The sequence below is a fragment of the Coffea eugenioides genome, chromosome 6, assembly GCF_003713205.1.
Source record: "Coffea eugenioides isolate CCC68of chromosome 6, Ceug_1.0, whole genome shotgun sequence".
Classification (NCBI taxonomy): Eukaryota; Viridiplantae; Streptophyta; class Magnoliopsida; order Gentianales; family Rubiaceae; genus Coffea; species Coffea eugenioides.
Window position 1 is genome coordinate 52098670 of NC_040040.1, and position 22870 is coordinate 52121539.

The window sequence follows — 22870 nt, forward strand, 5'->3', positions numbered from 1 at the left end:
TAACAAATAATACAAATGTTAACCCCCCCCCCCCCCCCCTCTCTCCCCTTGGGTTGTTTTGACACAACACAAGAAACTCCAAAATGAGTTTTTTTTTTTTTTACCCTAATCAATTTTGATTAGGCCCCCAAAGAAATGAAAACAAAAAAAAAAAAATAATAGCCCAAAAAAATTCATATGAGACTACTTTTATCTCTAATATAAAAATTATTGCTCAAAACTAGAAAGCAGCCTCTCAAAAGTCAAACCCAAAATTCAACCACTTTGAGCCCTCCTTTGTAACTTTGCTATTTGCATGCATGCAGCAAATGAATCCCCATCCAAATCCTCTCACTGCCAAAAAAAAAAAAAAAGGGCCAGCGAAAAGAATATATGTTATTAGTAAATTTATATGCACAAAATTGATGTTTCTTTTCTGGCAAGAATATGTATTGATACTAGGATGGAGATGTGGAGATTATTATACCTTGAGAAGGGTTCAATAGTATGGAATTGTAGGTGGTGGCGGTGATGCATAAGAGACTCCTGTTATTGGAGGAAGGGGAACGTTCATCTCGGGTGGCGGCGGTGATGGATGCACGTATGGTGGAGGTGGGGATGGTGATGGCGGCGGTGGGGACGAATAAATGTATGGAGGCGGTGGCGATGGTGATGGAGGTGGCGGTGATTTATATACATATGGAGGAGGTGGCGATGGTGGTGGTGGTGGTGGGGAGGTGTAGTGATATGGAGTACTGGGTGGTGGAGGAGATGGAGGTGACTGCCAATGATGTTCAATAGGTGGTGGTGGTGGTGGGACAGGTTCGTTACATTCAGGTGGTGGTGGTGGTGGTGGTTCATTACATTTGTAGGGTGGCGGTGGTGGTGGAAGAGGATGCGATGGGTTTGGTGCATACGCTCCTGGTGAAGGAGCTGGAGTAGTTGGCGGTTTATGTTCAGGTGGAGGAGGAGGAGGAGATGTTACATACACAGGTGGTGGTGGTGGAGGCGGCGGGGCTTGATAAGTTGGTGTTGGAGTGTAAACCGGTGGAGGAGGTGATTTAGGCTGATAAGTAGGAGCTGGGGGCGGCGGAGCATGATAAGTTGGTGCTGGAGTGTAAACTGGCGGTGGTGGAGGTGCTTTAGGTTGATAAGTAGGAGGTGGGGTCTCTACCGGTGGAGGTGGCTGGTAGTATACCCGAGGTGGTGGTGATGGAGGTGAATGTACGGGCTTGGGGTTCACCGGTCCAGGAGGAGGCGGTGGTCGGTTATGAGTCACCGGAGAAACTCCCTCAGTAGGCGGCGGAGGATGGGATGGTCCAGGTGTCGGAGTTGGTGTTGGCGAGGGCGTGGGTGTTGGCGTTGACGCTGTTGGCGGTGGTGGAGGATGCGATCTAGTAGATGGGGAAGACTCCGAAGTCGGCGGCGGCGGCGGAGGAGATGCGGGCTTGAACTGTCTCGGAGTCTGATTAGGCTTCGGTGATGGAGGCTTTGAACCCACGCCTGGACTTCTCCTGGTCCGCGGCTGCGGCTTCGGAGCAAAGTTCCCGCACTGAGATTTTCTACAGTCAAAAGGCTTAGCAGCATCAGAAGAGCATTCCTCAGCCGACCTCTGATTACTCTTCCCGGCAATGCAGTTCTCTCTCCCATCGGCAACTCTCCCAGAAATGGCACCACAAACCGGAGCCTCCCCAGTGAAGTAGTTGAAAGAATAGGTGAAATTCTGCAGATTGGGAAGCTGACAAATGCTGGCCGGAATCACACCTGTGAGGCGGTTGTGCGCCACATCCAACTGCTCCAGGCTCCTCATTCTGCCAATGGTCGATGGCAGCGGCCCCTGGAGGCTGTTGAAGCTCACGTCAAACACGGTGAGCTTCGTCAGCAGTCCAATCTCCGGCGGAATACACCCGGTGAGGTTGTCGTTTAGAAAGATTAATTCGTTCAACGTTCTTGCCATGTTGCCAATGCTGCCTGGGATGCACCCTCCTAGCTTGTTGTTAGCCAAAACAAGGACAGAAACAGGGGAGTTGCCCAGATTTGGTGGGATTCGGAAGCGGAATCTGTTGTCATTGAGGAACAATGCATCGAGATCCTTGTCGAATACTTGTGATGGAACCGGCCCTTCAAAGTCATTGAACCTCAGGTCCAAGAATTTGAGGAGAGGCAATGAGAGGACTACTCCAGGAAACCCTCCAACAAACCTGTTGTTGCTGAGGTCCAGCTCGAATAGGAGTTTCAAGTTCTTGAAGGTTTTGGGGATTACGCCGCAGAATCTGTTGGAGTTGAGGTGGAAGAGGGCCAGATCGGTGAGGAGGCCGAGCTCGGGAGGGAGGTATCCGGCAATGTCGCCGTGGTTGAGGTCAATGCCGGCAACCACTCTGAGGGAAGCATTGGAAGGAGATGGAGCACAGAAGACTCCATTGTAGGAGCAGACATCTGGCCCTACCCAGTTTTTGGTGAAGTTGAATGGATCAGAGAAGATGGCCAGCTTCCATGCTTGGAGGGCAATGTAGGCTTGTTGGAGACTTGGGTTCTCAAAGTTGAACTTCTGGAGATCATTCTTGATTCTGTCTAGATCATGACCATCAATATCTTCTTCTGCTGATGCTGAAAAACAGATCTGGGAAATCAAGAAGAAGCAAATGATGGTGGATATCAAGAAAGGTGGGCGATGCTGCTTCAGCAGCATTGCCCCTAGTTTTCTGGTCATGGACAAAAGAGAAAATGGGCTCTCAATCAAGACAGGAGAAGAGGAGGGAATGGTGAAGGGAAACAACACATTCAAGAGTTCACAGAGAGGAAGTACTGCTAAAAAGTAAAGAAGGGATGGACTGGTTCCAGCTGCCAAGTGCCAATAATTTCTTCTGCCTGTGTCTGTCGTCTGTCTTGCTTGCTTCTGAAATGTAAATGTATCGTATGTAGACAATGGCTACTGGTCACCTCCATTTATTTCCCCCACAAGTCCCCTCCCCTCATTGGTTTGTATACTTGTTTACACTGCTTAATTTTAAAAATTAAAAATTCCAGACTATTAGTTGTTTAGCACAAAAGTCTTGGGATTTGGGAGTTGGGAGGGATGATTTTGTTGAAATTTATTTTACTTTTATTATATTTCATGAAGTTGTAGTGAGAGAAATCTGGTCGTTTCATATTAATGTTATGGGAAACCATGAAGTCTGGATTTTGTGCCGTTGAATTTGATTAGGAAGACTTTCCAGTTGTTAATTCTGTGTAATTGATTAGTTTTCCTTTCTTTTTTTTTTTTAAAAGAGGGTGAGAGCTGTCCTGTTCCAGATGGATCTGGCAATTGTTGGGATTTAATAATTTACTGAACAAAACATAGGCACCGTTTTATGACGCGGAATGGCCTAGGGAGCTCTTAAAACTCTTTCGTGCACTAGGTTGGAAAGGTGCCTTATAAGAGACGGCCTTGTTTGGATTGCCGGTTTCCGTCGAAAAATTACGTCGTTTTCCGTTATCACATTTTCCTATTATCTTTTTCCCTCACATACATCAAATCGCTACGAAAAATGCAATCCAAACACAATTCGTTCAAAAAATTCAAAAGGTGTAGTAGTGCACATTTGTCTGATCGGAGGTTCTCTCTGAATCTCAGTGTAAACTCTGTTAGACCCTCTTCCCTTACAGTGTAGCATTGGAGTAACGCAGATTGTTGTCATTAGACAAAAACGATAAAAAGTTTTATGATGGAATGGCAATGCAATAACCATTCCATCACATAATTAAGTCAATCCCAATTCAATTTCACAAAATTAAAATGTCTTTTGAAAAGTAAATAGAAATCCAATTATTACATGCTAGCACGTTGTTGAAGCATTAGATTTAAAAAAAAAAAGCTGGGGGGAGGGGGGAGGGGGGTTAGGAAGAGATGCAAAGCAACTAGAAAAATCAATACAAAATTGACAAATACAGCTATTGATGATTGATTCAAATGATGAATGTCGAATATTTGAAGGGAAGAAAAGAAGAAAAGCATACAACTAATTGACAATTGTACTACGGCTTAGTCCTTACACAAACAGAAAGACGTGTCTGCAAATTAGTTTTGTATTTGATTCGTTCATTCGCTCGCTGGCTACCCCAACTGGCCCAACAACCAACTACTACTACACTACTATTCTGTTTTGTCCGCGTTCTTTTTGTAACACTACTACTTTTTTGAGTTTCAATCAACTTTCCCTTTTTTCCTCTTTACAGATATCTACACCTATCCTCTTTTCTTCTTTTACCTTTTCTTAGCCTCATTCTTTTTTTTTTTATGTTTACTTTTGTTTTTAGGGCTTGAGATGGAATAGGAGGATAGAATTGAATAAACCCTTCTTGTTTAATGAGATTTTGAGATTTTTTTTGGATATTAAAGATTAATAATGTGATTCTTGCATCTACTACTTTTAATCAAATACTTTTTCCTTAGTCTCAATTTTTTTTTTTGATTATTTTTTGGGTTGAGCTGGGGTTGAACTTAGGAGGTGGTAGAATTGAATAAACCCTTCTAATGTAATGAGATTTTGAGATTTTTTTTGTATAAAAAATTTAATGTGATTTTGTTTAAAGGGATTTGTGTATTGTAAATTCTTATGTACAACATATATTCTCGTTCAATAACTGTCATTGTAAGAAAGAAAATCATAATCCTGCTAGAAAATTGAGAGTTTTAGCTTAGCATTTCTAGTTTTATTTGATTGCAACCATCGATGATAAGTCGTGGTAAGACAATTTAATAATTCATTTATCTCTTGAGATCGTTTACAATTTAATCTAGCTACGTCTGGTATTAAGAAAATAATGCCGTAGTATAACAAATTAACATATTTTTCATTTAGCAACTTCTTCGACTGAATATATCATTAATTGGATAAATCATAACCATTACTATAATGGTAGGAATTCCTTTTTTTGTTTTTTCAGAATCAAGAATTGCAAGAAAATTAAATAGGAAAGGTTACTCGAATAATAATAATGTTCCCCATGAAAATGACAAAAGCAACTTGCTTGGGGTACATAAGATTTGAACATTCTAATTTGCATTTGTTGCAAAAAGTATGTCTTGTAGGACCAAAAGGCAAAAAGAAAATTTGAAAAGTGTATCTTGAGATATATCGCCAATAATGAGATGGTTTTTCTTCTTGCCACATTTATTGCATTTCAGTGTCAATTAAGTCTTGGGCCCTTTGGCTACAGCATAATTATAGTGGAACCCGTGATTTTCAATTCTCATGCAATCATTTTTGCTTTTTTTTTTTTTTTTTTACCCTTTTCACCTCCACAAAAAGGAGTGAATCTTGTCATAGACTATTCTTATTTCTGCATGTTGACTTTTCAGTAAGTTCCAAGAAGTATCAATTTGGCATTTGTAGCATTTGATGATTAGCTTTGGGATCACATACTAACCCAAAAAATCACCTAATAAACATTGGATTACACCTTCTGCCTTTGTTTATAATCACCTAGTAGTAGTAGTAATAGTACTAGTAGTAGTTAAAATTGGTTCAAGAAAAAGGCTAATTGCAATTGATTGACAGCTCTTTTGGAAGATCTTACTACTAATAAACAGAGAAAGAAAAAAGAGCCCAAAACACATAACCAATAATTGACCAACCATTAGTAGTTTAGTACCTCTACTAATTGTCTAATTTCATTACTGAGATAGATCTTTTAACTACTACTATCAATTTTCTTTCCATTTTTGGGACCTCAATTACGTAGTGATTGCCACTGTGTGACTGTGTGAGAGAGGAAAAAGGGCCCTCCGCAATGTTAAGGAGTAGTTGTTTTGCTGCCAGAGGGTCGTGGCACCCACAATTTGGCACCGTCACCGCACGACTTTCTGCCCTAATCTTTGATGAACAACCAATTTTTTTTTTTTCCGCAACGATAAAATTGTATACAGACCTGACTAGATTAAATGCGTGCTTTGACATCTCTTTTGAATTTTTTTAACTGCAACAGCTGAGGTCCGAATTCCTAGCTAACAACACAAAGAGGGACTTAATCTTTTTTTTGGTGGCCATTGAGTCAAAACTCGGTGGTTCATCAACCTTTTCATATTTGCAGCTGTTGTTTTCGTAGCAGAAAAATTTGGATGGATTCCGTTCCGATCACCGTCACGCATCAGGGTATGCATCCGAAATTATAAAATGCTTAGAGAGGTTTTTACATATTGTCTATCAATACAGTTTTCACATGAGCAATAAAATTTGAAAATATGACCTTTTAATTATGAGAAAGTGATCAATTCTTATAAATTGAGTCAAAATACATTTACATATATTTTTCAGAATAATCCACATTGGCAGCTGTATTTGCATGTAAATTAGAATAATCACAAAAAGTTTCAAAACCGCGTTAATGTTATACCAGTGTCGTTTTGTTTTTCTTGCATAATTAATCAATAATAAATCATCTGTAGAAATAGTGATGAAGTTCATGAGAAGAATAAAACAATTGCCTGGGGTTCCTTTGTCTTTGTCAATACTAGATACATTAGAACGGGGCAATATATTCACCAGGAATAGACAATAGGGTTTTCATAAATAAAGTATTTCTGTCCCAATGTGAGGACAGCTTGTTGATGACATAAAAAATTATATAATACTATATGTTTGCTTCCTGATTAAATTAGAATATGTACATTTTTTTATTGGAGTCATGGTTGGATATTATAGAGGTATGGATTTGTATGATTGCATCTCAGTTGAAATGACTTATTTTTCTTTTCTTTTTACTGTTTCTTTTTTAACCTTCATGGTTCAGTCGAAGGTCAAGCTTAAAATTTCCAAATCAATTGCTTACTCGCAATAAATGGATAATCACAAACATCAAGTACTTTTGTTTGATGGGCTAGCTCTATTTTGACCAAGAACCAGATAAATGCAGAAGAACTACCCATTTGAGGTAGGGCCTAGAGGCTTCAATGTCCTCTTCACGATGCTCAAACTAGGGTTACAAACGAGTCGAGTTTTGAACTTATCGAGCCGAATTGGACTTTTTAATGTCCGATCTTGAGTTCGAGCTCATTGAGTCAAAAAAGTGAAGCTTGACGAGCTCGAACTTGACTCGATTTAGAAAAAGAAAAGTTCGAGTTCGACTCGTTTCTGGCTCGCAAGCTTGACTTGATTTTTGGTTCACGAGCAGCTAGAGTTTCGCTCGACATTCTGCCTTGTAAGGAGCTCGAAGTCAGCTCTATTTTAATTGATGTAGGGATATTTTTATAATTTCATATCAACTCAAGCTTTTCCAGCGACTCATCGAGCAATCAAGCCTAACAAATGATTGTTCGAGTTCGACTCGTATATATTAACGATTGGCTCAAACCTGGTGTTGACCGAGCTCGGGTCGAGCTCTGACTCGAGCTACTTGAGTCAATTGCAGCCCTAGCTCAAGCACTAACTAGGCCTGATGTTCAGAAAGACGACGTTGACAGAAAACTGGGGCAAGGAAAGGGTGGGTAGCAAATTAATTGAACTGTAATATCATATACAGAACACTGAATACAGTTGTCTGGACTCTGGCTTCAGGCTCCATGTGCCAAACAAGACAAAAATGTAGATTCTAATGCACAACTATTTTTAGTTCAGTCCATTTTGAAGTTGAAGAATATATGTATACAGTAACGATGACTGGCAAACACGTTAAGCTTAACGGGTGTGAACACCAAATTGGCATTGCTGACAGAACTAGCTACTCGGCAGAATCCAGAAGAGAAATTTCCCGAGAAGTGATTCATGTTTTGTCTCTGTAGAGTAGAATCCTGCAACAGTCCATTCCATGAAAAACACTACTGCCATCTGGTAGGATCCCTACCTGCAATACTCAACTGGAGGTTCTGCTTCTGGGATCTGAGAAGGGAGGAACACAGTCAATGTTAAAATCTTCTTGTAATTCCAACTACCGAAATCATGTGAAAAAAGTATAACACTGCTGTTTGAGAAGCCAACATCACAAGTTCAATGGATGAGTTACAGCTTCCCTATATGTTAATAATCATTAAAATGGAAAACTCTTGACATACGCAACCCATCTTGTTCAACTCCCATTGATGCCTTCTATCTAAGAAATAGATACTGTTGCCTTCTATCTAAGAAATAGACAAGATAAGATAGACCAAGATGTTAATAAATTACCTCTCCAATACCCCACTCCTCTTTCCTCCAGATACTGTTATCCCCATTAAGATTCTCCTCTGGTGTGGCCAACCTGCTGTAGAAATAGAGAAATTAATTTGCAGATAAGATGGGTGACATAGATTAACAATGACAAAGGATTAAAGGGAAACTGTGTGGAATTGTTTTTCTCCTTGATCTAAAGAAGTTCACAAGATGTCCTCTTTCAATACACAGTAGCCGGTGGTTCTTGGATATACTATAGAACATGTGCGCATATTCAATAGCATTAGGTTTTCCATTCACACTGAAAGAAATTTAGTCAATGAAGACTACATTTATCAAAAGAAGCAACTCGGTTTTGCATCGTAGGTATCACCCAGCTCAACAGCTCAAAACCACACATCACTTGAGGCCATCGCCCATCGCTGGTTTGGCAAATTTGTGAAAAGGACTCTCTTATGAGTAAAATTACGTGCTATTGCTCACATGGAAATCATACCCAGGAAAAAACAACAAATAGATCCGAGTGACTATCATTCCTCAATAAGAATGGCATCAAACAATAGAGTTGTTAAATAATAATCAGAGACCAAAATAACCACTATAAGTTATATCCAAAGAAGATGAAAGTAGGAGCATGTCCAACTAGGTCAGAGCTCCATGCAATTCAACAAAATGGGTAATATATTGGAAACTTGCATGCTATTTCACTGACTTCGTGAACAATGTGTAGTTGAATGTTTCGGTTATTTGCATAAGACAAAAGGAGAGACAAAAAAGTTGAAAGAAACAACAAAGCCAATTAATATTGAAGAATATGCGTAAAGAAACTGAATAACCAGTTATTTGGCTTCTTAACTTACTTCAAGTCAATGTTGCCTGCGGACAATCCAACTTCATTCACATTAGCATTAACACTGAAAAGTGCATTCGTATTATCACCAAATATAGAACTCTGTGATGAGACAGTTGAAGTAGAAAATGGGTTCTGCACAGAACTGTTGCTGAAGCTTGCGAAACCAGACTTCATGTTATTATTAGACACATTTGACAGTGTAGAAGTCTGTGCTGAGACAGGTGAAGCAAACAATGGGTTCTGCAAAGTATTTACTGATCTATTGCCGAAGCTTGCGGAACCCGACGCGAAGGGACTTTGAAGTGTCTGGGAAGGAAGTTGGCTGCCAAAACCTAGCACATAAATGAGTCAAAGGAAATACTTAACCTCAAGGCCACATGATCTACCTCAGAAAGCATGACTTTGTTTCTGTACCTGAATTTTGAAATGGTGAGTTAGTCATTTTAAACGTGCTTGACGTCTGACTGGTGCTCTGAAAAGCATGCTGTTGACCAAAAAAATTGTTGGGCGAAGCAGTAGCACTGAAAAACAAAGCACCAACAGAAATCATAAACAAAACCAACAAGCAGAGTGGGACAGTGTTATACTAAATTTGAATATGAGATAAAGCGTGATTCATACCCTCCACCAAGTGATGTGCCCAATTGACTAAAACTTGAGAACGAAGGTGGATTACTGTTTTGAGCACTAACTGAGGTATTCCGTACACTTATAGGAAAAGGACTTTGAAGACCAATGGCAGAATTTGATGAGCCTTTGTATGGACTGCGCAGTAGGCTGTCAAATTCCACTAACTTAGAATTAAGTAAGTTCCTCTCCCTCTCAACCTGTAACAAGATGAACACAGTAACAGTTAGCAAAGGAAACATCCTTTGGCCTAGATACAGAAATTCCAGAAGAAACAAGTGTAAGAGATGGGGTCTTGCTGAAGCACTTCAATTAACTCTAATTTGGACATTTCATTGATAGATAAGAAAACTAAGAAGATAATTTGTTTTCTATCAGACAGCCACCACATCATCTTGATCACTGTCCTACCTGATGACAACGATCGAAACAATAGAACAAGAGTCACAAGTCAATCTCGGTTCCTCTATACAAGGAAAATTCAAAGTCATTGGGAACAAATAACCAGGGTTTGTTAAAATCTATATTGATTGCTAGATGGTAATGACTGTCAGAATTTCATTTCTTTTCTTTTTCAGGTTGGCTGTATGTGATAAAGCAGGAAGATGGCACATTCAGATTCTGTGACTACAATCCCAAGGTTCAAGATTATGACTACGATGGGATTGTCGGGAAGCAGAATGCAGGATCCACTTGATGCATTTGGGATGCAAGGAAAGAGTATGGCAAGAAATGAGGTAGTGAAATTTTTTTGGGAAATTTAGTAGTCCCTTTTACACTTCATGGCAAAGAAAAGGAACATAAAGGCAAAGAGCAGTCAGCATGAAGCAGGAAGAATAGTACAAAAATATGAACTCAAGAATTGGAGATATGACTACTTTAAGGAAGGAAAAACAAAAGAAAGCGGGCTAAGAGGCTCATATGGCTTGTGCAAAAATATGTGATGAACATTTAGCAAACTTTGATGTCGTACAAGATATAGTCACTTTCACAACGTCTGTAGTTCTTCCTAAGGCAAGGTATGAGACCTTCATCTATTACTGTTTTACCAAAGATTATGAACAAGGCTTGAATCCCGGTTGGATCCAGAAAACCTTAGTTAGTGAAGGAAAAACTCATATTTTCATCAAGAATTTTCCGGTTTCTCAATTCACAATCTAAACTCAACTATTCAAGAACATCCCCGACATACAAAGTATAAAAAGTTGACTAAACCATCACATTAACCAAGAACTTTAATCAATTACTAATTTGGACCAGTTATGCCACTGTATAAGCATCATGCCTACAGGTTTCACTTTTTCTTTAGTTGTACTTTTATGTTTTGTTGTACATTTATCACAGACCATAAAGTGCAAGAAGATCATCTTCTGAATAGTGAACAGAAGAAAATTAATTCAAATCTTGAGGTAATTGGATAGGAATATGGACAGAAAATGCAAATTGGGTATAGTCTTTTTACAGTTTAGATGGAACTGGGGACAATAATAAGTTAAGATAGCAACTGATTCTTCCTACTAGGAAAATACAGGGGGTTTTGAGATGCTATTCCATTTCCACCTGCTTAACATTTGCCTTACTAGCATAAACATTTGTTAATATTTGTAAGTAACTCGCAAGCTGCAAACCTGCAGCTTTTCTCACCAGAGGAAGATAAATAAAGCAGAGAGTGCAATTTATCTCACAATTGATTGCAAACTCAATCCACGTTTAGCATCATCATATGCCGTTGCTCGAAACTCTTCATAACTGATGTCGCCAACAATGTCACAAGGGCCACTGAAAAGAAAAACATCTCCAAATTACAATTTCATAAATATCCCAAGTCATAAAAATCAAAATGCCAAGTGAAAAAGTTAGTGATAAAGTATACCCACAAAAAGCAACAACATACTATTTAGAGTGACCATAGCAAGTTAGCTTCCACAAAGGTCTCTCATTTTCAAAGTCTTCGAGAATCTGGCGTTTGCATGACTCAGGATCTGTGCACCTTGACATGAATCAAAATACCAAATTCACCGTTTCAACTTCAGTGATTAAATATAACTTTACAGCACTGGAAGCAAAATATCTATATGCATAAGCAAAAGCAATAAAACACTCACTTGTGAGAGGGTGGCTGATTATCAGGTTGCCTTGATGCAGCAGAATTCCCCGTGTTTGCTTGGGAAGAGCGAGTCCACTTGTTTTCAAAAGCCTAACAATGAAAAAATTCGGAATTACTAAAAATTTATACTTGAAAATGCCAGACTGCCAGTGGTATAAATATGTTGATAAAAGGCAATTATAGTCATAGAATAGAATGGATTTTTTCTGAATTTGGATGAAAAATGTAAGAAGAATCTAATCACTTCCCCAGTCATATGTTCCTCCAAAATTTTTTACTAAGACTGATGCTAGAGCTTAATTTCATCTTTGTGGCGTTATTGTTTAAAAGTTATTTAGAGCATTCATTATATTCAAAATAGTTTACAAAATCAGGGGTTTCAAGTAAGAGGTTGGAAGAGGTCCACTGGATAAAAGCAACACAACACATTTGAAATCCCATGGACATATTCAAAATGCTGAATAGTTTTTTTTAATAGCCAGTCATGTGGTGACTCTGCAGCATGACCTCAATATGAATTCTACTTAAAAGTACAACAGCAACATATAAACACCCTATTGCAGAAGGAATATCATTTATCTTTGGTAGAAGTGCCATCTACCCAATTTAGTGTACATTTAGATTTCATTTGAGATCATGAGAACTATATCTATAATCTGAAGCTATACTCTTGGCTATCTTATTTCTCATGTAAACACTTTTGGTTTGCATTATTTCAAATTTCATTGATTCATTTGAAAAAGCAGAAACAATTTTAAAAATGTAAATGAAGAGGTTGTCATTAGGTTCAATCCTATTCGTATTACATGTCATATCATTCACAAGGGAAGAGTATCTAAAATATACAATGACCCTTTTCAAAAGCCTTACTACCCCTCTGTTTCATTCTCATTTGGTCAGTTTACTTCCAAATGTACAACCATGTAGCAATTCTATCAAAAGAATGTGCTATATCAGACAAAAACAATCTTAGGGATGAGGTCGTGCACGTAACTATGATCATTGAGCTCAAGGTTATAACTGGAAAGCTAAATTTCCATGAAAATAGTTGCAATGATTTCAAGTATTAACACTGTAAGCTTATATAAGCAGGCCAGTTCTGCAAATCAATTGCTAGAGGAACTCATTGACATAGCAGGCTACATCCCCATGGTCTCTGCGAAACCTAATTGAGATGGCTGTGTAACAACACTTTTAGAAATTGAATAGTTTGATTGATACATGAAGGATTACCCACACAAATGAGACTCGAGGAAAAATTCAGTTGCCATAGAGGTACTTAAAGATATTTATATTAAACATAAAAAATAGATACTCTTTTTATGTTAGGTTAAAATAACTACAGCAAACGTAATTTCTGTGTCCAAGTAGCATACACAGAGGAACAGGCGCTAACAGAGAGTATTGGTGTCGCCAGTTTTTCTGGCTTTTTAACCAAATAGTGAATGATGATACAGAAACTTCAACAACTGACTAATAACTGAAACTTAAACAGGCAAAAAACCTTGAATTGATTTTGTTTCGAACTAAAATCACCAGCTCCTCTAGGCTGAGAACTGTTTTGGACACCAAATCCAAAAGGATTTGGCTTTTGCTGTTGCAGATTTGCATGCTGAAATTGGTTGCCAGTTTGCATGCCTAACCCAAATGGATTTTGTCTTGCAGGTGTTTGAGCAGCATGAAGGAATTTGCAACGATCACCATATTGACAGCTGGAAGACATAAGCTGGTAACAGATTATTACATAGAAATAAATGAATGAAGCCAATTCAAAAAGCCTGTAAATTGTCTAAAGAAAGAAACAATGCAGAGATGCACAAGAACAACAGAATATAAAGCCCCAAACAACATACTGCATCAATAATTTACTAAACCAACATTTTGCAGCAATAGAACCATAATCATCATACCGGTCCATATGAAACAGATAAAAAATCACCCCAGAACAAAAAATTAGCTCCAAAATTAACTAAACCAAACAAAAGAGGTAGAAGTTCTATTAACCATTATTCCAGCAATAACAACAAACCCATTGCAGAAAAGCGGAAAGAAGGGGAGAAAAAAGAAAACATAGTAATTGGATATGAAAAACCCAGATTAAATGGTAAAGATTAAAAAAAAAAAAAAAAGAATAACGAATAGGAAAAACGTATAAAAAGGCAGAAGATTGTAGCACCTGCCACGGAGAAAATTCCTACAGAGTTCTTTCTTGGGAGGCATGATATTCTGCCAATTACTTGATGAATTTTTTCAATCTCTTACTGATTATAACTTGAAAATTGCGGGGAGGATTCAAGAATTTGAATGGAAAAATAAACTTCAGAAGTTCAGAGGAATTCTTTTCTTTCCCCGAGTTCTGGGTCTTTACTTTCCACTGAGTTATGAAGCGGAACTGTGGAATTGGTAATCAAAGGGGTATTCATGTGCGTTTTCATAACGCTGAAGGCGGTGATGAGTTCGGGGCGTTTTGTGGGTTGGGCCTCCATTCAAGATCGGGCTAGCCCACTAGCCATCCCTCATGCCTTGATCCCGCAAACAGGCTATTAGGGGAAAACTGTAAAATTTTACTCTAAATATAACTAGGGATAATTGCAGAAACCTCCCCTAAGATTTCTGACATTTGCACTGACCTCCCCTCTAGGTTTAGAAATTGCATTCACCTCCCCTGAACAGTAACAATTCGTTGCAGAAACCTCCTTGACAGCTTTTGTAGAAGTGAGATAAGAATTTTCTTCCAATTTTGCCCTTACTTGCTTGACAATTATTATTTGCTTGACAATTGCTTAACTAATTATCTAATTAGTTAATAGTTAAACTAATTAACTATTAACTAATTATCTAATTAATTAATTAACTAATTATCTAATTAATTAATTAACTAATTAACTAAAGCTGTTGTCTGTCCGAAACTAACAAACTATTTGTATGTTAAACTAATTAACTAATTAACTGCTTAACTAATTAACTAATTAACTAACTAACTAATTAACAAACTATTTGCATGTTAAACTATATGCAGTACGCATTACCTATTTAAAGTATCGGCTCTTTATAGGTATTTTACTTTCAAACATTTAATTTATGATAAAAACATCAATGTTTGTAAGTAAAATTCAAAAAGTGTTACAGTAATATCAATATTCTTGCTTTTAAACATTTAATTTATGGCCCTATGCCCCTCCCTTTTTGTAAGAATATTACTGTAACACTTTTTGAATTTTACTTACAAACATTGATGTTTTTATCATAAATTAAATGTTTGAAAGTAAAATACCCATAAAGAGCCGATACTTTAAATAGATAATGCGTACTGCATATTTTAACATGCAAATAGTTTGTTAATTAGTTAGTTAGTTAATTAATTAATTAGTTAATTAGTTTAACATGCAAATAATTTGTTAGTTTCGGATAGACAACAGTTTTAGTTAATTAGTTAATTAGTTAATTAGATAAACAGAAATTAGTTAATTAGTTAATTAGATAAACAGAAATTAGTTAATTAGTTAATTAATTAATTAGATAATTAGTTAGTTAATTAGTTAAGCAGTTAATTAGTTAATTAGTTTAACATGCAAATAGTTTGTTAGTTTCGGATAGACAAAAGCTTTAGTTAATTAGTTAATTAGTTTAACATGCAAATAGTTTGTTAGTTTCGGATAGACAACAACTTCAGTTAATTAGATAATTAGATAAACAAAAATTAGTTAATTAGTTAATAAATTAATTAGATAATTAGGTAGTTAATTAGTTAAACATTAATTAGTTAATTAGTTTAACATGCAAATAGTTTGTTAGTTTCGGACAGACAACAGATTTAGTTAATTAGTTAATTAGATAAATAGTAATTAGTTAATTAGTTAATTAATTAATTAGATAATTAGTTAATAATTAATTAGATAATTAGTTAATAGTTAATTAGTTTAACTATGCAGAAATAGTTTGATTAGTTAATAACTATTAACAATTAGATAATTAGTTAATTAGTTAATAGTTAATTAGATAATTAGTTAATAGTTAATTAGATAATTAGTTATTAATTAATTAGATTATTAGTTATTTAGTTATTTAGTTAATTAGTTAATTAGTTAAACTATGCAGAAATAGTTAATTTAGTATAATTTTTATTAACAAATGTTTTGTTGGGTTTGATGAAAGTACTCATCACATTCATTTGGTAAAATTAAATCATGTCAGGGGTACTTTAGTAAATTGACCCACTTTTGCCTATTAAATTGCCTCCAACTTTTGATAGGGGAGGTCAGTGCTATTTTGAAATTGATAGAGGAGGTCAATGCTATTACTATAAAAGTCAGGGGAGGTTTCTGCAATTATCCCATATAACTAACTAGTATTTTGTCCGTAAAAAGAATTGCCAGTGCTTTAGCACAGTTTTTTTTTTTTTTTTAGTTTATCATGAATTTGTACAAGTATGAAATATTTAAATACAAAAATTAATAACAATTTTACATGTTCATTTATATTAATTTTAAAAATTGACATATTGTGAATGCTTAACTATCTTGGGGAGAGAAATGGGTTGGGAGGTTCGGAGGAGGGAGTGTAAGATAGAAATCTTGGATTGGAGATCTTCCACTTACACTAGTAAAAATTATAAAAAACTAGCATGCTAGCTTTTAAAAACTTCTTTACATACATTTACTATAATACAATAGCATTCATCAAAAATTGTAACACATGTTAAAAAATTGGTAGCTATATTTGTTACAAATATTCCTTTAGATGATTGAAATTTTTATAATGACCATAACCTTGCTACACATCTGTACTTAATTAAGTACAAAAGATCCAACAGTTTATTTTCTACATTAACAGATATATTTAGATTCCAACAATATTAGTAAATCTATCAGTGTACACTAAATTAGTCCGTATGGATTTAACAAATTGTACAAATTTATTAAAAAATATGTATTATTCAAAGAGGATGGAACCATAAAAACAAATAATTCAAATTTATCTAAAAAGATAGAATTGTTAAAAGAGAGAGAAATTATAAGAAAAACTAATTATAAAAGATTTGGATACAAATATGGGTAAAATCCAAGTATCCAAATAACCCCTTAATTCTCTTCAATTATTTATGCCATCTAAGAAAGAGAATATAGGTAATTATATGTATACACACACACTAGGCTTTCTCTTCTATCAGGCCTAAGTCTAGAGTTCCCTATGTAACAAAAAGAGTTTTTCTCCTACACTATTTTCGTCTTGAGTTGAGCTTGCTATTTAATAAAGATTATATTTTTTCTTACTTGTAACAAATTTTTTAATAGAAATTGGCTTTTTACTTGTAAAATTAATGTAGTATTAAAAATTTAATAAGAAAAGAAAAATATATAGATGGATAATTAATTGGTAGTCACTTATAATTATGTGTAGTTATCAAATTAATTTAATATTTTTTATGGACTTAAGAATTAGATAATTTTTTTGAATATGCTTGGACCGTTTTTTGCTTTATTGGAAGGGTAATAGCAAATAAGGCAGTTTAAAATAACAAAAAATGTCAACACCATAAGCTCCCTCAAGCTTTATATACATAATAATATAGAGATGGATCCATAAAATTTTAAGTTCAGTTCCACTAATGTATGTTAGATAAAAGAATGATTGAAAAATGTAACCACGCAAAACATAAATATTTTTCTTTGGAAAACTGCAATCCAAACAAGGCCGGCTTTGAAGTGGGAGGGGAGATCTATTGGAAATGTTATAAGCTTATTCAACTAACTAAAGCTTGAACCCCTAAATAAGAATACAAAATTTGAGGGAAGGCCTTTATAATTGTCATGCAAAAATGCAATCACTTCATCCTTAAACTACTATATGCTGATGGTGGAGAATTTTGGACCTCTCTACATACATAAAATGGTCTTTCTGTCTCTTTATTTAAAACCCAAAGAACTTTTCTCTTGGAATGTTGAGAAAAGTTGCTTTTGTTTTCTTCTTCTTCTTCTTCTTCTTCTTTTTGTTTTTTCTCAATGCGGAGAAAAGTTACATCCAGCAGCCTTTGTTCATCTTCAAATAAGCAGGATTCAATGGCCTAAACACATGAGCAGACTTAGATTCCACAATATCCAAATGCTTCTTCAAGAGATTCATGTAAACAATCCAATCTCCTTCTCTACTCACACTTGGCATAGGCATTACGTACCCAGTCTGGCCACCCCAATGAAAATGGTAGGATCCAAAATCAGGCATTCCCCATCCAAAATTCATTTGAGCCACTGGAAACCTTAGCCCTGAGGAAATCACGATTGCTTCTTCGTCTTCACTACTTTTGAAATAGACTGCTGCAGCAGCTGGCTGCGGTCGATGTTCCTCAACCCAATCAATCAACCCCAAGAAATGATCTTCCTTGTTTGCACCCTCTATGCATGCATGGATCATATCTGCCACCCCTTCAAGATTCATTTCCTTGAGGTCACGTACACTTGCTTCAGCATATGGGATTGACAGCACATTCCCAAAATAGTTTTGCATGGAAAAATTTTTCTCTTCATTATACCTCCCCTTTAGCCTTTTACGTCCATCGACGACAATGCCTAGGTTAATTTTTTTAATTTGTGCACAACTCCCTTCTGCTATGGTTTTCCACAGGAAGGCGCTGAAAGACTCGAGTTTCGTCCTTCTGCATCCATTGTAACTAGCCATGGATTGAAGCTGTCCGATTTCTTTCCCTTCTATGTAGTAGATGCGACTCAAGAGGCGATCATCGCTAGCTTTCGGCTCTTTTGGTGGTGGTAAAGACGACAATAATACGTACAAATCATCGATTGCTGCATCGTAGGTAGTAGGGCGTCGGGGATTCAACATTGAGCGCCTGAGGGATGGTGCAGTGTAAGTTGCAGTGCCTTTTGCTTGAGCAATCTCTGCCCATGCTGTAAAGAACATGTTAGCAGAATGAGCATCTGCTACTCTGTGATCAAATGAGCATCCAATCACTAGGCTACCACATTTGAGTTCTGTGGCCTGTATAACAAATGAAGTTGATGCATTGCATCTGTTAATCTCATCCTAGGAAACAATACAAGAAGGAAATTGTGACAAACAAAAAAAAGAAGAAGAAGGAAACTTGGCTTGGTAAGTCTTTTACTTGGGATATGTGTTTCCATCACTGGCAGTGTGAAGGCTTCTTTTACATTACTCGATTGGATGCACGATGCATAACTTCTATTCGAATTATAAATTCACTTTAGAAATAAGGTTGTTAATATGGAACAAAAAAAATAAGATGAAATAGTAACTAACTTGTTTTAAGGTATTCACCACCTAAGACATTATAGCCATATGAGATTAAAAAGAAAAAGGGAAAAACCAAATGAGAGTTGCATGCATAAATCTATTCAAGTAGACGAATAGGACAATAAGATAGTATAAAATTAAAAAAGAAAAGTAGAAAAGAGAATTATACAAACATGGCTAGTGTAGAAATGATATGTATACAGTACACAGTATAGCATTATAAATTTACGTAGTATATCGGCCAGTGTATTAGGATGGTTGTTAAATGCAGACAAACATGTTACATGTAGCCCTGTTTGGAAGGTGAGTTTTTTGAAAGTTTGTCTAAAATTTTACTGTAACTTACTGTAGAAGTTTTTTAAAATTTTTTTGAAATGTGTAGATTTTTGAATTTTTTGAAGTATATAATTTAAAATTTTTGAGAAATTTTTTGAGGTTACTGTAGTTAAAGAATTTTAAAAAAACTTGCAGCAAACAAACTTAACAAAAAACTTAGGTTCCAAACAAGGTCAATTGGAAACATACCAACAAAAATAGCTATTCCTTATTTAAATCTAATTTGCTTTAAAAATGTTGATTAAAAAAGTAAAAAGTAAAAACAAACAAGAACTTTTAGTTACAAGACCAAGTTATTTGACTTGCTCCAAAGTCATTTAACTTTGATAACGACATACAATTTTGTTGGACCGACGGCCTTTCGTCTCATCCTTATCTGAATTAATTAACATCCTTTAAGAAAGCAATGACGTTATCCTCAGATTATGTTGAAGAGTCATAGCAAAATTTTTTGGTGAAAGTGATACAACACTCACTTGGATAATTTTTTCCAGACATAATTCTTTGTCAGATACGAGCTTCAGCAATACCTTTAATTATCTCCATTGTAGCAGAATGTTCCCTTCTTTTTTTTTTTGTGTGAAAATGTTGACATATTATTGTCCTCTTCTTTGAAGAAGCCATCAATAGAGTAAAAGATCTGCTGTTTACAGCGTCAAGAAACTCTTTCCAGTAGCCATCAATAAATTAAGGGTAAATTACATATGACCCCCTATAATTTTGCATAATATCAGACGACCTCCTTAAATTTTAAAATAGCCACACAATTCTCCCTTATTTTTATGTAAAGTGAAAAATGAACATAATGTATAATTAGTTGCGGAACAAAGGCAGGGCTTTTGGAGTTAAAACAACCAATTTTGGCCTATTTGACAACACTTAATGATTAAAAAATCTAACCATTCACTGATCTAAGTTTGAACACTTCTTGAATTCTGATTACACTGCAAAGGGATCAATAGCGATTCTTTATCAACTCATCAATAACTCGAACTCGTAACCTTACAAACTTATTCAAACTCGTGACCTCTGGATTACATCTAAATGCCTTACCAATTAATTTGCACGATTCATTCTATCAGTCATTTTTAAACTTTCAACAAAGTCATTGTTAAAATTTCAACAAAGTCAATTACAAAGGGATAGATGCAGTGATTATTTGGAACCTTGAACTCATGAGAAGATAATGTTTGTCTTAATGGATACTTTTGTTACTCCTATGTTTTGCTAAACACTTGCCTGTTTCGAGAATCTCATACTACACTAAAGAGCTTAAACTCTAAAATGATAAAAAAAATAAGTAAACTAATGAAGATCAATAAATAATCAAGGGAGAATCTAAGTACCGTTAGTATGAACTATGAAAACAAAAAATGACAAACTAACTAAAAAAGCAGAGGTCCAAATAATCCAATGCAAAGGAACGGAGCAAGAAAAACTCTAGTTGAAGGTTGAAATGATGAATTTCGGAGTGAGGACTGCCATGCAGGGATATGATCCGTCGCTAAATTCACAAAAAAAAGGCTTAAAAAAATTGAACTTGCATGGAGGGTTGCTGCAAAAAATGTTAAATAAAACAAGAGAAGTAAAATAAGGGGAGGGGGGCTGTTGGCTGGGGAATAGGGAATTGGATTTGGAGAGGGGAAACTATATATAGATGAAGAATTTCAAACATTATTACCTGAATAGAAAGCACTCCTTGCTTTTTAAATGGGACAAACTTTCCATGAATGGAGGTGTCAGGATGATAGAGATCAAGATCTTTTAGCTCAATATCAGCAAAAGCATCGAGAAAATCAACCCCACGATTGTTACAAAGAAGCTCAGGTTCTCCAAGGCGGTTTTGGACAACTTCTCCAGCAAAAGGATAGAAGGAAACAAGTGCTTGAGCAAGAGCTTTCTTGACGGCAGCAACCATGCTTTCAGTAGGAGTAGTCATGAGGTTTTTCTCAGGGATACTAGTAGTATCATTGTTTTTCTTGTAACAGAAGAAAACTCCTACATCCAGAGGAGGTAGGAGCAAATCTAGGTTTGACATGGGCAACCAGTGCTCTTGCGCTGAAGCTGCTGCAACTACCTCACTTCTCTTCACGTTTACTAGAAAACCACAAGAACCCATGATCTTGAAGATGAACAGGGCACAAAAGAGTAACAGAGATTACTTTCGATGGATGGATCATATAAGTGGTGTATAGAAAGTGTACAATATATAAGGTGGGGTGTTCGAGGGACTGACCTTTTCTTTTTTTGGTAGGTACCAAATGACCCCACTTTTACGTGCATTTTGTAAAAGCCTTTTAAGGTTCTTTGTGGTAGTTTTGTCTGGCATTTTCGGGTTTACCTTACAATAATGCAACTTCTTACTTTGAAAAAGAAAAAAAAAACTTGGAGGCAGACAATGTACTTTCGTAGTCCTATTTGCATAAAAATCAAAGTTAGAGAAGGACTGCAACCTAGGTTGCCTTCCGGTCAGCAATTGCCTGGATGGGTAAGTCTTGTGAATTCCCCCTTAACTTGAGTGAGTGAAACTCTCTTTGATGTGCATTGAGTTATAGTTAGATTATCCGCGTGTACTACTGTTTGTTGGAAACAAAAGAGATGGACTGCAACCTGAGCATTTATGGACGAGACAGACAGGTTCAAACTATCCTAAAAGTCACTGATTGAGATTAATGCTAGAGAAATTTTATAATATTGTTGAACTTAATTTGTTAGTTATCTGAAGTTACTTTAACAACTTTTCTACGAGTTACACTTACTAGTAGTAGTGATATACATCACGTCCCCTGGGATATAGCCTTTGTCTGGTGGTGCAAAAATTTCTATTCTATTGCTGATATATCTATCTTGACTATTGCTAAAAAATCTATCATGTCTAGTCAACTGCTAAAATATCTATCATCATAACCAGTCTATTGCGAATTTTTTTTTACTAACTTCTATTTAATTTCACAATCATTGACAATGTCTTCGTGTAGTGGTCAAGTCTGAAATCTCAGACGTAAAAATCTTGGATTTAAATCTCCATCTTTACTTTTTAAATTCTACTCCTTCCTTATTGAAAAAAAATCACAATACTAGAAATATAACCCTATAAAACTTCTATTTGCTGCCAGAAATATAGCCACATCCTTGCCACCTCACCTCAATTCCACAAGTCTCTCAATTTGCTTCCCAGCTTACCACCAACCTTGAGGAATAGTTGAATAGCTGCTTAGGCCCCTTTGTATTAATCAATGCTCCGGAAATTATGTTGTTACTTGTTGGGTAAAGTGTATTGTAGCCCATCAAACTATTTCGAATTTTCATCTTAACCATTAAATTTTTTTTTCATCTCAATTATTCTGTTAACTTGGACGAAATTTGTTGCACCCGAAAAGTAGGTGCATTTTACAGGAGCAAAGCTGACAATTTTCATATTTCCATTCCTCCTCCCCCAACTAGGGCTGCAAACGAGCCGAGCCGAGTCGAGTTTTGAACTAATCGAGCCGAGCCTCGACTAAATTTTACCAAGCTCGAGCTCGAGCTCGAGCTCGACGAGCCGGCAATTTTCAAGCTCGAGCTCGACTCGAA

At 36.2% G+C, this 22870-nt stretch overlaps 3 protein-coding genes across 4 annotated transcripts; all 3 read right to left on the bottom strand.

Annotated features, from left to right (window-relative positions):
* Positions 1-58: 58 nt before the first annotated feature.
* Positions 59-3019, bottom strand: LOC113775130 (leucine-rich repeat extensin-like protein 4). The gene is made up of 2 exons (XM_027319881.1): positions 467-3019; positions 59-333 (listed from the first exon to the last, which is right to left on the bottom strand). Exon 1 carries the CDS (start codon positions 2687-2689, stop codon positions 479-481), a length of 2211 nt encoding a protein of 736 aa, XP_027175682.1. The 5' UTR covers positions 2690-3019; the 3' UTR covers positions 59-333; positions 467-478.
* Positions 3020-7444: 4425 nt separating this feature from the next.
* On the bottom strand, positions 7445-14074 carry LOC113775131 (zinc finger CCCH domain-containing protein 16). Of its 2 annotated transcripts, none has more exons than XM_027319883.1 (10): positions 13872-14074; positions 13200-13407; positions 11694-11785; positions 11483-11578; positions 11274-11367; positions 9583-9788; positions 9376-9482; positions 8969-9293; positions 8124-8196; positions 7445-7838 (listed from the first exon to the last, which is right to left on the bottom strand). In XM_027319883.1, exons 1-10 carry the CDS (start codon positions 13913-13915, stop codon positions 7800-7802), a joined length of 1284 nt encoding a protein of 427 aa, XP_027175684.1. In that variant the 5' UTR covers positions 13916-14074; the 3' UTR covers positions 7445-7799. The 2 variants fall into 2 exon arrangements, with proteins under 2 accessions (XP_027175684.1, XP_027175683.1); XM_027319882.1 differs by having other exon boundaries at positions 8124-8199.
* A 3636-nt stretch (positions 14075-17710) lies between these two features.
* LOC113774412 (anthranilate N-benzoyltransferase protein 1-like) lies at positions 17711-21416 on the bottom strand. Its single transcript, XM_027318952.1, has 2 exons — positions 20979-21416; positions 17711-18688 (listed from the first exon to the last, which is right to left on the bottom strand). Exons 1-2 carry the CDS (start codon positions 21414-21416, stop codon positions 17711-17713), a joined length of 1416 nt encoding a protein of 471 aa, XP_027174753.1.
* Between the last annotated feature and the right edge of the window lie 1454 nt (positions 21417-22870).

Bases quoted from the DNA above. Each gene is read 5' to 3' on its own strand.
- LOC113775130 (XM_027319881.1), bottom strand. From the start codon at position 2,689: ATGACCAGAAAACTAGGGGCAATGCTGCTGAAGCAGCATCGCCCACCT.
- LOC113775131 (XM_027319882.1), bottom strand. From the start codon at position 13,915: ATGCCTCCCAAGAAAGAACTCTGTAGGAATTTTCTCCGTGGCAG. The intron at 13,408-13,871 runs GTGCTACAATCT...TATGTCTTCCAG, and splicing joins AGGAATTTTCTCCGTGGCAG to CTGTCAATATGGTGATCGTT. The intron at 8,200-8,968 runs GTAAGTTAAGAA...CTATTTCTACAG, and splicing joins GCAGGCAACATTGACTTGAA to CAGGTTGGCCACACCAGAGG.
- LOC113774412 (XM_027318952.1), bottom strand. From the start codon at position 21,416: ATGGGTTCTTGTGGTTTTCTAGTAAACGTGAAGAGAAGTGAGGTAGTT. The intron at 18,689-20,978 runs GTAATAATGTTT...TTTGTTATACAG, and splicing joins AAGGAGTGCTTTCTATTCAG to GCCACAGAACTCAAATGTGG.